This window comes from Triturus cristatus, chromosome 9, assembly GCF_964204655.1.
Source record: "Triturus cristatus chromosome 9, aTriCri1.1, whole genome shotgun sequence".
Classification (NCBI taxonomy): Eukaryota; Metazoa; Chordata; class Amphibia; order Caudata; family Salamandridae; genus Triturus; species Triturus cristatus.
In genome coordinates, this window is record NC_140592.1 from 13762734 (window position 1) to 13776804 (window position 14071).

Genomic DNA, 14071 nt, shown 5'->3' on the forward strand with positions numbered 1-14071 from the left:
TCACACTGAATCGGACAATTAGCGATTTCTGAGGCATGTCAGAACGCCCAAGCTGCTCCTATGATCAAATGCCACTCAGCCAAGTAGAAAAGATTCTATATATGGTGTACCACGCACTCTTGCGATCCTCTCTCGTCCCCGCCTGAGGTCTTTCGCCAAAGCTGGTCTGGCACAACCATCCATCAAAGTGCACTTAGCTGCAACCTCCAGATACTGACAACGTTCTGGTTGTTTGTCTTTGTGGTCTAACACTGATAAGAGTTCATGAGAGGACTTTTCAGGGTCTACCCTCCAGTAAGTCCTCCAGTGCTCTGGCAATTAAATACTGTCTTGTCTCCGCTTATGAAGTCACCGTTTGAGCCAATTCACAAGTGTGACTTAAAGTGCCTTCCTGTTGGCCATCACATCAGCTAGACACATTAGTGATATTCAGGCCTTCACAACAATGGAGCTCTATCTGCAGTTCTTTCCAGATAAAGTGATTCTTCGTACCAATCCATCCAATTTCATCTAAATGAGCCAGTGCTTTTTCCCTCCTTTTCAGCTCCATCTTTGCCAGCGGAGAGAGCACTCCATTCTCTAGACATTAAACATTGTTTAAAATTCCACTTGCAAAGGGCTCAGCCTTTTTGAAAATCTACTCAGTTACTCATTGCTTTCTCTGCCTCAAGGAAGGGTCCGGATTTGACCCAGGAGTCTATCGCTCGCTGGGTCTCATCGACTATTATGTCATGAGGGGGCTGTCCGCCCTCTGGTTTCCAAGGTCGTACCGCACTCAACATGCAAGGTGGCAGCTTTCTCTGCCCCATTCGCAGGAGTGTCCTTGCCTGATATCTGCATACCTTCACAAAACATTACTGCATGGATGCCTGGCAGAAGGCGGATGGAGCAGTTGGTCAAGTTGCTCTGCGACTTCTATTTGCATAAGGTATGTTCTCCTGAGTGTATTTTTCTCTCCTAAATAGCCATACTATTATGATAAGTAATGAATGTTTTCGAATATTTTCTATTTTAAGTTTTAGTATATGTATACATTGTTATGAGCTCATGTTAAACGCTTTTTATGATTATCATTCGTGTCTTGGTTTCTGGGTCGCATGGTGGGATGGTTCACCTTACCCGCCGCCTCTGACCCTTTGGAATTGCTTGCTATTCTGATTCTAGATTGTGAATCTATAAAAGATACAATACTGAAAAAAAACAAGTTAGTTACCTGTACACTGTGGTTTTTCAGTATTGATATCTTTTATAGATTCATATGCGACCCTTCCTCCTCCTCTTTAAGGTTTACCTCCATACCTCTTTAATACCTTGTGGTACTCGTGCTCGAATCTGGGGTATGCTCGCCCTGAAGGGATTGGAGACTCTATGGTCTACGCTCTGATTGGATAGAGTTTGGATGTTTTATAACATTGGTAATCGGTAGCGAAAAGCTGGAAAAATTTTATGGGCATTTGAATGTTAGTTTTAATACCACTATTTTACTGTTACCGTGGTACTCCCACCATGACGACGGGGAAGATTTAAGCATGTGAATCTATAAAAGATATCAATACTGGAGAACCACAGTGTACAGGTAACTTTTTTTTTTTTTAAATATGGCACAAATCTAGCCAAAAGGTAGCAGGATGCTGTACACAGTCAAAGACCAGCAGAAAGTGAACAAGTAATCGAGGAAGCTGGGTTGTGGATGGTTACTGCACTTTGATGTAGTGTTCTGCAGCAAGCTTAACCTTTAACTCTTTCCAAAACTGGAGCGGAGTAGGGGCCGTCCTGATGGATACAGGGATGTTGTGCGAGATCCTGGGTGCATGGATGGAAAAAGGCCTGCCATCTTGTTTTGTTGTTTTACACTTCTTAACCTGCACTGGGTGTCCCGAGAACCACTAGAGATGGCGAGCTTGTTTACAAGATAAATGGGGGTTCTGGTCGTGGTGACAGTTTATTTTCCTCCTAGTCATGTCTTTAAAGGCATCCACAACTTTGCTGCCGCCTGCCCTAATTACCTCCATAAAAGAGGCCATGACTGTTCAGGTGCCGTAGGATTGCAGTAATGGCATGGTCATAGCAGTCATTTGAAGTGCCTTACACTTGTTAAAATTATATCAAAAGAAGGAAGTTAAGTGTCTTTGGTAATGTAGGTTGAATGATTACTCATTTTGCCTATGCAGAAGAATGTTTAACACCCCTGCGATCTTCATGTTCCTAAGGCACCTTAAACATCTTGGAATTGAGATCTCATGAGTCAACACATTTTATACTGTATTTTCACGCCAGAGACAGAATCTCTTGCCACAAAATTATCAAACCCTCTGAGTATTTTCATTAATGTTTCACATCAATATAGTGAATGCATTTGTGTAAAAGTAAAATATTGCACACGTAAAGCTTATTATATGTTTTCCTTTCAGAAAACCCAGAATAAATTCTCAGTTGGTTGCGCAGCAGGTCGCTCAGCAATTTGCTACACCACCACCACCTAAGAAGGAGAAAAAAGAAAAGCTTGAGAGACCCGAGAGAGAGAAACTTGACAAAGAAAGGTCTGAAATGGAAATAGATGATAAAGAAAATCCAGAGTGTGATGCTCTTGAAGAAGACAAACCAATGGACGAACGGGTTGATCAACCAGTTGAAAGAGAGCTATGTGATAAAGAAACACTTGAGAAGGAAAGACTTGGTAAAGAAAAATTTGAAAAAGAAAAATTTGAAAAAGAAAAATTTGAAAAAGAAAAATTTGAAAAAGAAAAATTTGAAAAAGAAAAATTTGAAAAAGAAAAATTTGATAAAGAAAAACTTGATAAAGAAAAACTTGATAAAGAAAAACTTGATAAAGGAAAAATTGAAGTGGAAAATTTTGAGATTGTTAAATCTGAACTAGAAAGAAATAACAGAAAACTTGAAATAGAAAAAAATAACGGAAAACCTGAACTAGAAAAACCTGATAAGCGAAAACCTGAACTAGAAAAACCTGATAAGCGAAAACCTGAACTAGAAAAACCTGAGAAGCAAAAACTTGAACTAGAAAACTTTGATAAGGGAAAACCTGAGATAGAAAAACCTGATAAAAGAAAACCTGAAGTAGAAAAGTCTGATAGAGGAAAACTCGAAGTAGAGAAACCAGACAGGGGAAAACCTGTAGAAAAACTGGTTAAAGGAAAGCTGGATGGCGAAAGACTGATTCGCGGAAAGTTGGATGGAGAAAGAGTAATGAGAGGAAAGCCTGATGGAGAAAGACTCAGGGGAAAGCTTGATGGAGAAAAGATTGAAAAAGAAATAATTCCCAGTGTTGTGAAGAGAATCGGAAGCAAGAAGACAAGGTATATAATGAAGTAAAACTTGTTTACTCACCAGCTTATGGTAATAGCCACATTGTGTTCATTGTACCAGCTCAGCAAATGGTTAGCCAAAGAAACGTGCATGGTCCTTTCATGCCCCTGGTGCCCTCCCCCTTTGACCCCAACCTACAAATTCCCTTGATACCTCATACGCCGTGTTGCATTTGACTGACCAAGCTGCATCGTAACGTTCCCTCAGAACGGGTTAATTTTGTATCTTTTTTTATAGTGTTAATCAGATAGCTTGTTTTTATCTGCTGCATGCATCTGTGCCTTACCTTACGTGGTACCTGTCTGCCACCTCGACCCCCTGCATCCTTTCATCTTCAGTTTTTGTCACAAATTGCTGTATTCTTTCTCCAAAAGAAAATCCCCTGTCAAGGGTATACTTTAATCAACCAGTCATTTAAAACATCTTGGCTGATTGTTCACCTGTGAATGCAGTGGTAAGAGGTACTGGTTCTTGTGTGCAGTGATCTCTGGTATTGAAAAGCATTCCTCCTCCTCTGATTCAACTCATGAATAGAGCTGCTTCTCTGACACACATTGAAGAGGTCTTTGGGGATCGAAGGGTTTGTTTGCTTCGGATATGTTTTGAAGGTTTTTACAAGCGCAACATCTAGGTCTATGCTACTGTTGCTCATCCCAGACAATATGAGGCATTTTGACTAAGAAATAATATTGTGTGGGCTTCAATTGACTCCGGCATTGGGTGAGAGCACAAGACTTTCAGAACTACTTCAGGCTCCCACTACTGATACATTGATGGCTCCCTTTGCATATCTGAGAACGGTCACATTGCGAGACCAGGACTATGACCAAGAACTACTAAATAGTATAAAGTTGTTTTGCAGCCTTTACTTAGCACTTCCTACCCCTGACGAGCCCATTAAGCGCTCCAATTGCATTGAGTCCTTGGCAGCGTATGTTGATAGTCGTTTGGACTATGTAGGAGGAGTTGGAAGGGGTTCAAAGACTTGCATCAACAAGGATGTGGGGAAAGTCACTGCCAATAGCATGAGGTGCTGTTGAGTGTGAGACAACATACACAGCCAGCATGCTTACCACTTTAGGAGGGTTTCAGTATCCTAAAGTTGAGACCACCATAGGATGCCTAGCCCGTGGAGAGGTGAAGTCCACCAAGGGAGAATGTTATATCGAGATCTGAGAAGCATAACTCTACCCCTGTAGGCACTGTTCAACAAACCGGGTATAGAATGTGCTGGGTCCACTCAGTCACTATTAAGCAACCAGTGAGTGTGTATGTACATTATATGTTCGGAGTTTACAAACTGGAGCAGCGCTGATCCAAGAACTTTGGCTTACATACCTCTGCATGTTATGGGGAAAATCGTATTACTTCTAGTGCTTTACCGACGTTCACATTGTTTCAGCTAGCCTCTTTTATAACCGAGTGCTGCTCCCGTCTTGGAGCTCCTTACGATTGTAGCCATATCATCTGAAACGTGTTTTATATTTTAAAGCTGAACATCCCCTGAAGCCGACAGGATACTTTGTGGTGTATCTCCAGTATGCTGGATGCATGGGAGGTGTTAAATCTGTTCCCTCTTGGGGGTAGAAACTCGTTGTTTAGAAGTTCTGCTTGTTTATACGATAGGCCTTTGGGGGAAAGTAGGCTACGCCATAGACCGGTACATAGCATCATCCTTGATGGAGTACCATCATAGAATCTTAATGAATCTTGAACAATCAATTACCGCTAAATGCACAGAACTCGACCTCCCATGACCATCACAGGAAGTGTGACAGTTGTTATACTGCCTAACTTGAGGCATGAATTGTACTAAAACCTACCATGAAACGAGAGCTCTTAAAAAGAAACAAAACCGAATATCATTGAGGGAGCTGCAGCCTTGGTGACTGGGATTTTGAGACAGTCTGACTGTTTGCTCTTTACTGGCAGTTTGTGTATTATTTATTTAGGTATTCATTTATTTTAGTTGGGGCCAGGATGCTCGGGCTCTCTGTTTCCACCTCACTTCGCCACATTGGACTTTGACGAAATTATGTTTTTTCGCTGAGCAGCCTTTGACATCTGCTATGTTTTAAAGCCCTATTTTTAGGTCTCGCAGACCTGTTGCAGCGCGTATGCACTGCTCGCGTCTGCGAGACATATTGTGGGTGAGTATATTTCAGAAAGGGGCTTGAAGCCCCGCCCATAATTTTCATTGGGTAGCGTCACCATTTATGGTAAACGGTGGCTTCCCATTGAAAATGAGGCTTCTGTGTTACCGCCCTTTGTCATTTTGGGACGGCCCATCCGGACTGGGTCTCCTGCTTCACGGCTGTCGTGAAGCAATTTCTTATCTCAGAGGCGTGTTATGTAAACAAGCCTCTGAGAGCCAGTCCTGATGGGCCTCCCAAAAGGAGAAAGGGCGCCGTGTGTTTATTTTTGCATCGCACTTTCGCTTTCACTGAAAGTGAAAGCGCGATGCAAATATAAATAGCGCTATGGCGAGCGCTTGTTTTTGAGGCTGAGTGGGTGCCCCCCCCTGCCGGTGCGGGCATGCAGTTGGCCGGTGGTTGCTGGGGGCTGACTGATGCAGGGTGGACTTGGAGTTTGGCAAGAGCAGCTCTGCTCTCACCCTCCTGTGCTGCTCACTTCGCTCTGAGCCTCACCTTCACCAGCAGAAGCAGCGCAGGATTTGAATGACAACCTCTGGCTGACAGCAGAATCCTCTCGGCACGCGGAGCGGCGCCCACACCTCGAGGGGTACAGGGAGTGCGCAGTGACATGTCTGTTGGGACCAGCCCCAAGAGATGCCCCTGGTGCTCAGCAGCCCTCGCCGGCTCCCACTCGTCGCCTTTCCCCATCTGCTCCGACCTGGCCCAGCAGCAGGCATTCAGTAACTGAGCAATGTGACTTTTCACACCAGCTGCCCATGGGCGCTACCGCTCCCGCCCGCACTGCTCCTGCCTCCCGGTCCCTCTCCGGGAGCTCACGCTCACTTTTCACTGTCCCGTGCCCTGCAGTGTCTCAGCCCCGTCCTCTGCTCTGCCTGCCCAGGAGCACCTCGGCCGGGACCTCAGGACACCGCACTGGCTCAGGGGGAGTCTGGCGGCCGCCGTCCTGCTGCTGCACCTCGCGCTGGAGCAGGCTGATGGGAAGCACCCCTCACTGGGATGTAACGGCGCCGCTGTATGACGGGGAACGTCCCAGTGGACAGGATGGCATGCGCTTTACATACAGATAGAAAGTCTCTCTGCTTTATTTCTGTTACTCTTCCAAGTGGCTCTTTACTGTGCACCCAAGTCTCAAATATGCCACCCCGTGGGTGCCCGCCACAGCTACGGAGGGTGAGTCTGCTGGTTTGCACTCTGTCTCGCTCTCTACAGGGCTGATATTCATCTTCGGTGAAGTGGGCTAAGGCCAGGGAGGGGGGTAGGTGCGACCAGAGAGAATGTCAGCATGGTGCTAGAATTTGAAGGAACCCAGTGTTTTTGAAGCAGATTAGAAAGAATAACAATTGCACAGCTGTTATTTTGGTTTTTGTTCTTTTGCACTGATTACATTTGAAATGGATGCTTCAGTGGTACAGTTAGTTGTAGTGAACATGCTCGTGCTCGATGGCTGCACCAGACGGGGCACATGGGGCGCTTCGTGGTCGTGTGGTACCTTAGGGAGCCGGAGCATCGAAGGCGACCCGGGAGCCCGCCTCTCTCAACCTCTGGAGGACGTTGCACATGTGTTGTGATCTCGGGCGCATCCTAGACTCCGCACTCATGGACACAGTACACAAAGCCCCCGAAAGTATCAATATAGTCTGTTAGATGCACATTCAGCATTTCAGTCAAAGTGAAAATCCCAGTTTACTGGTTACAAATGGTTTTTATTTTACAGAAAAAGGCCAATATTCATCTTGAGCAAGAAGATTTGAGAACCTTAAACAATACGATGCTAATGATTATGGGACCCCAGGCTAGGTCTAACTACAGTGGTTTATTTGTAAAAAAAAACATAAGTGCTGTCGTCGGGAGGCAGCTTGCACCAGTCCATTTCTCTTATTAGCGCCGCCTAAAACAGAAACAACTGCTAACCTTTTAAGTGGGGAGAGGGTGTGGCGTACTTGGCAGATTGAGCCTGAATATTGTGTGATGTCGTTGTAATAACTTTTAAAATATATGTCCTGTCTGGGAAAAGTGTTTTCTGCTGCATATATTTACTCCACATGGATTTTGGGCATTAGATTACATATAGCCAGAAAAGGGAGATCGAGAAATTTTACTGGTTAGAAAAATAATCTGAAGTCGATATAGAAAACTAGACACCAATTATCAATAATGACGTTATGGACGAGTTTGAGGAAGCAGCTAGAATCAACTAAAGCAGTGCATCCCAAACCTTTTGGAACCCCGACCCAATTTCTAGAACAACAAATGTTCGTGGCCCCCCTATCTTTAATGGACATGAGGCGGGCAGTTTCTTAAATGCAACTAAAGCATTGTGTGGTAGCGCACTGATTTATAGACAACACATTTTCAACTGAAATTGCCACTAAAGTTGCACAGACAGAGCTTTACTAATATAACAAAAAGCAAATCAAGCAAAACAAATGTGAACATCCAAAGGCGATTAGTGAATTGCACTGTGGCTTTTGAATAGGCAAATGCTTCCAAACAGCAAGCACTACCTGAATACAAAAGCTACAGACAAGCATTTGCAATGCAATAGGACTCGCGTTTACACAAGTTTGAGCTATTGGCATTGTAAATTACAATGCGTTTTATTTATGCTTCAAATACCAAGACATAAATAAAAGGCATTGTCATTTACAATGCTTATAGCTCAAAGTCTCGTAAATGCGAGACCTGTTGCATTGCAAATGCTTGTTTTCAGTAAGGGAAGCTTTTCTAAAGACGCTTGTCATACTTAGGGCGTTTTGTCCTTTGGACTCAGGGAGTAGGATTTGTTCTTGCCTTTAAGTCGTTCATTGCTAGGACCTCCATTTTTCTCAGAGACGCAGCACTAGAATTCGTTCTGATCGTTGACGGTAGACTGACCACTTATGACGACCTTTCACTTTTTTGGATTCCTTGTTGCAACAGGTATAGCAAGACCTGGGCCTTGTGCTGCTTTAAGACTCAAGCTTCACCCTACTGCCAACACCCGATTAGAACCAGTCTAGGGCTGCATGTGTCCGCTTAGAGGGGGCCTTGCCTGGCAGTTCAGGTTTGTCTATTACTATTGGAGCAGGATCAAGGCAGATTTGCAAGTGCCTGTTTCTTTTTGTAGTGGTGTTGTGGGCAACAGAACGGACAATGGCTAAGAGTAATTCAAGCAAGCACTTTTACTATTCATTTGCTCATTATTTAGGCATGGTTCTCTACCTCAACATTCTGCAGTGCCAAGGGCTTGGATGCAAGGCAGAGCATGCCATGGAGAGCCTGAGGCGTCTTGGTTAAAGGTAATGTCCTGAAGCTACCAGTGCCAAGGTGGCAGAAGAATCCAAACTAGTACGGGTTGCTCACATTTCTCTTCCAGGGGATACTCATCAATAGTCATAAGCACTGAATAGTCCCGCCCACGTGCGGGACCCCCGGAGCATTAACAATATATATATATATATCACAAGCCTTACTGTACCTCCTGGCGGCGAACAAGAAAAGCAACGTCCCACACGAAAGCTCTTTGATCACAGGTGAGATTTATTTGCTCATTGCATCACTTCTCATTCCTCACGACGCGTTTCGGGCATCTAGTGCCCTTGATCACATAATGAAATGGCGGTACAATTCAAATATATATACTCTCTTTTTTTCTCCCTTGTGTTTTTTACATTTGCACCACGTGATAATGGAAAGTGACAACATACTATACGTGTAGGCTGTTTTTCTTCTCTCTTTTTTTCTAAGTTACAATGCAAAATGTAAATTGATATCTAAATTCACTGGTATAAATACCGATATGTTGTCTTTTCTATCTCGGCGTGGATGGCATTGTGCTAATCCTATGCTTAAAGATTTTGATAGAAAAACAGACATTTGAGGTGAGCAGATCTAGAGTGTCGCTGGTGTTGAGAGTGCTCTATACAGGAACTGCTTTGCACCTAAACTTGAGAACTACCCAGAGTTCTCTGCTTCTTTTTTGCATAATTTATTCGTGTCACTATGCCTGAAAGGGTATTTCTTTGATATATATATATAATCAAATATACACACATGTATATAAAATATGCAGCCTAAACCATAATACTATGCATATTTTTTTATAGATATATAGATAGATTTATGGACATATAGACATAGATGTATATGTACACATATATATATATATATATGTGTGTGTGTGTGTATATGTACGAATATATGCATATATTTTTTGTTAATGCTCCGGGGTCCCCGCATGTGGGTGGGACTATTCAGTGCTTATGACTTTGACGAGTATACCCCTGGAAGAGAACTAGGATTATAGGTAAGTAACTTATCCGGAGTGTTCTTTGGAGCATGACCAGTCTCTTCTCACTAAGCTTGAAGGCCCGCATCAGCAGGCAAGGTTCAAAGAGAGACCCTGCACCATGAGAAGTAGATCTCCATGCACTGTGTTCCAAATTACCTGATATACTTCCCCTGGCCATCCAGACCTTGAAGTTGAATGCCTGCTCCTCCAGTATTGGAGCTTTCATAGATTCACATGCCTGAATCATTCCCCGTCGTCGAGATGGGAGTCCCCAGTATATGAAAAAGCAATGCTTAGATAAATACAAAACTGAAAAGAGGCCTAGGCCCACTTCCATTTTGCAACCCATAACTCTTGTTATGTAAAAGAGACCAAAATTGTCCCTGAACCAATCAGAACCTCTCACCCTCTAGAACACTCCTGAGAGAACCTTTTGCCCCTCAGATTTTCTACTGCACATTGTGCTAGGGAGTCTTCTTTGAGCTCTGCTCAAACTTTCTCTTGCTACTTTAGATTTGGAGTCAAGGAAAGGCCAACTTGCGAAGACAATGACAACCTTCAGGATCCGGCTACATTTATCCCTCTCCCACCAAAAGTTCCCCTGAGTGGAAGAATTTCCAATCATCTTCATCATTGGCAAAAAATTACTTACGGACCGGTGGGTCCTCAATCTAATACAATTTGGACATACTTTAGAGTTCCTTCAAATCCCCCCCTTGTACTCCTCCTACACGTCAAGAGGTCAAACATCTACATCCGATGCGCTTAGATATTCAGGCAATGCTCCGGAAGGGAGCAATAGAACCAGTGCCAATCTCCCAGAGAGGAAGGGGATTTTATTTCCGTTTCTTCCTAGTCCGAAAGAACGTGCTTCAATGGCGTCCTATTCTGGACCTGAGAACTCTAAATACTTATCTCAAGAAGCAATCTTTCCGGATGGTTTCCCTCCAAGACATTCTGCTACTCTTAAACCCAGGGTATCATATGACCACCTTAGACCTGCAGGATGCATACTTGCACATCCCCATTCATCTTTCCCACAGGCAGTATCTTCGGTTTGCTGTAGCAGGAGACCATTACCAGTTCAAGGTGCCTCAAATCGGCCCCAAGAATTTTCACAAAATGTCTGGCTCCATTGGCGGCTTTTTTAGGGAAACAAGGATACCAGGTGTTTCCTTATCTGTACGACTGGTTAATCAAAGCGCCCTCACGAGCATCGGCTCAGTCGTCAACAGTGGCATGTGTAGAATTGTTTGCCGAGCTGGGCCTGACTCTGAACACGGAGAAGTCATCCCTCCATCCTGCAAGGAACATCACGTTCTTGGGGGCAATTCTGAACACCACAGTAAACAAGGCGTTTTCTTCCATGGAGAGACAAGAGGCTAATCTCTCTATCCAAGGCATTTGCAAAAAGGTGTCTGTCAGTACGCTGTTACAAGTCACGACTAGGAACGATGTCCTCTTGCATCCCCCTTGTTCCTTTCTGCCGATTGAGAATGTGTCCGTTGCAGGAACAACTGGATCTGCAATGGCGTCAAGCAGAGGGATCCTTCGACATTGTAAAGTTCACACTGGCCATGTTTCAAGCAGTAGTATGGTGGACCCAACAACGAAATATCTGTCGGTCTTTCCTTCCTTACCGATCCAGCTCAGCTGGTTACCACCTATGCATCCCTGGAAGGTTGGGGGGGCCTTTGTTCAAGGCCTCGAGGTCAGTGGTCGTTGGAAGTTACAGGAACAACAACTTCACATCAATTTACTAGAACTCAGGGCTGTCGAACTAGCATTGCTGGCTTTCCTGCTGAGAATACAACTATCTGCTTTGCCAATCAGGACAGACAACACAACAGCAATGCCTTATCTCAACAAACAGGGAGGCACAAGATTACTTTCCCTGTCTCAGGAAGCCCAGAAAATATAGGAATGGGCTGTTCAAAATGGAATATCCCTAAAAGCGGAACATCTTCCGGGGGATCAGAATTTCAAGGCGGACACACTGAGCAGGCTCAAATCAACCTGCCACGAGTGGGAGATCAATCAGGATATCCTAGAAGGCATCTTCCTAAGATGGGGAGAACCGACATTGGACCTCTTCACGACAGCTCAGAACAAAAAATGCTGGTTCTTCGCAAGTTGGCTTCACCAACGGGGATCTTGGGGAATGCGTTTTTTACGGCATGGTCAGGCGTCTTTGCCTACGCCTTTCCTCAGATTACCCTCCTGCCACGCATTCTTACAAAGATCAAGAGGGAACCATGCAAAATGATCCTGATATCCCATGGTGGCCCAGACACCACTGGTTCATGGAGCTTCTTCTACTGTCGGAAGTTCCCCCGATTTGCCTTCAACCGATACCTTCGCTCTTGACGATATCTCAGGGACAAGTACTTCATTCAGATCCGAAATCACTAAGTTTAGCAGCTTGGCTGCTGAACAGTATAAATTTCAACATTTAAATGTTTCATCGGAATGCAAGGATATATTGTCAAAGGCCAGAGCAGAGAGTACAAACAAAACTTACAGGATGAAATGGAAAAGGTACTGTCTATGGCGTCAGGAAGCTAATATACATCCTCTGAGGTCGGCAGCTCATGAAATTATCCCATATATTCTGCTCTTGGCAAAATCTGGTTTAGCTCATGCTTCTATTAAAGTGCATCTAGCCGCTATATCATGTTACAGAAGAACTTCCTCAGGACCATTGTGGTCTAAAAGAATCCTCAAACAATTCATGAAGGGGTTATTTCGAACCATTCCTCCAATAAAGCCTCCACCACCTCTCTGGCAGCTGAACGTTGTATTATCTCAATTAATGAAGCAACCCTTCGAACCTATTCACAGGGCGGATCTCAAATTCCTATCGTGGAAGGTAGCTCTTCTCATAGCACTCACTTCGGCCAGGAGAGTTTGGGAGATACAGGCTCTCACTATACAGGAACCTTTCTTGCAGTTTAAGGAGGACCGGATTGTACTCAGAGCTAATCTGAAATTCATACCCAAAGTGCGATCAGACTTTTATTTGAATGAGCTGCTAATTCTTAAGATTTTTTCCACCACGGACTACGACTGCAGAAAGAGTTCTCCACTCACTAGATGTCCAGCGCTGTCAAGTTCTATTTACAAAAAACAAAACCTTTCCGCAAGTCTTCACAACTTTTTGTATCTTTTAGTGCACCCAGGAAGGGTTTTCCTCTATCCAAAAGGGGAATTGCCCGATGGATTTCCAGTGCAATACAATATTGTCATCCGGTGGCTGGGAAGCCGTTGAATGCCCAAGTTCGTGCTCATTCTATGAGAGCAGTGTCCACTTTCACTGCTTTATTTGCAGGAATTCCTGTCCAGGATATCTGCAGGGAGGCTACCTGGAAGAGTACGCACACCTTCACCAGACATTACTGCCTGGATGCAGCCGCTTGGAAGGATGCGGCAGTGGGACAAGTGGTGCTGAGAAACCTTTTCCAGTGACGGTAAGCCCTCTTTCTCATCCCTCCTTACTTTATTTGTTACATATCCACATTTTGTTATGCCTTATGATGTCACATGTTAATGATATATTTTATTATTTTGATATCGAAAGTTATCTCAATACTGTGTGATATTTGCAAGTTTGTAAAATAATTATATATGTATATAAAGTGCAGTTTTCAGTCCATATGCTGCATGAGGTCAGATTTATACACTATAAAATGTGCTGTTTTACTGCTCGCTATTCTGATTCAGGCATGTAAATCTATGAAAGCTCCTATACTGGAGTAAGAAAACAAGTTAATTACCTGTAACTGTAGTTCTCCAGTATTGGAAGCTTTCATAGATTCACATGCGACCCACCCTCCTCCCCTGAGAGGCTTACCTTTGGATCTGAGGGGCAAAAGGTTCTTTTAGGAGTGTTCTAGAGGGTGAAAGCTTCTGATTGGTTCAGGGACAATTTTGGTCTCTTGCATAACGAGAGTTATGGGTTGCAAAATGGAAATGGGCCTAGGCCTCTTTTCTGTTTTGCATTTATCTAAGCATTGCTTTTTTATATACCGGGGACTCCCATCTCGACAACGGGAAATGATTCAGGCATGTAAATCTATGAAAGCTTCCAATACTGGAGAACTACAGTTACTGGTAAGTAACTTGTTTTCTTACGAGACGCCGTAGAGAAAGCTCACTCTGACATTTGCAGGCACATCCCATCAGAGGTATCTCTTATAAACCATATTGCAACATTAACAAACACAGCTGCCTATAATCCAATGTTTTTACAACTGTGTTGCAGACATGTATCAGCTGTCAGACCAGACTGTGCTGGCCTGAGCACCTGCTTAACACCTGG

The 14071-nt window shown here is 43.9% G+C and overlaps 1 protein-coding gene across 1 annotated transcript in view; it reads left to right on the plus strand.

The window, feature by feature from the left end:
- Nucleotides 1–14071, plus strand: part of LOC146797260 (RING1 and YY1-binding protein B-like) — a 451932-nt gene that overhangs the window by 375318 nt on the left and 62543 nt on the right. Inside the window, exon 3 of the mRNA XM_085624232.1 lies at nt 2412–3317. Within this exon, the coding sequence (XP_085480358.1) occupies nt 2412–3317 (906 nt within the window). The remainder of the gene's footprint in view (nt 1–2411; nt 3318–14071) is intronic.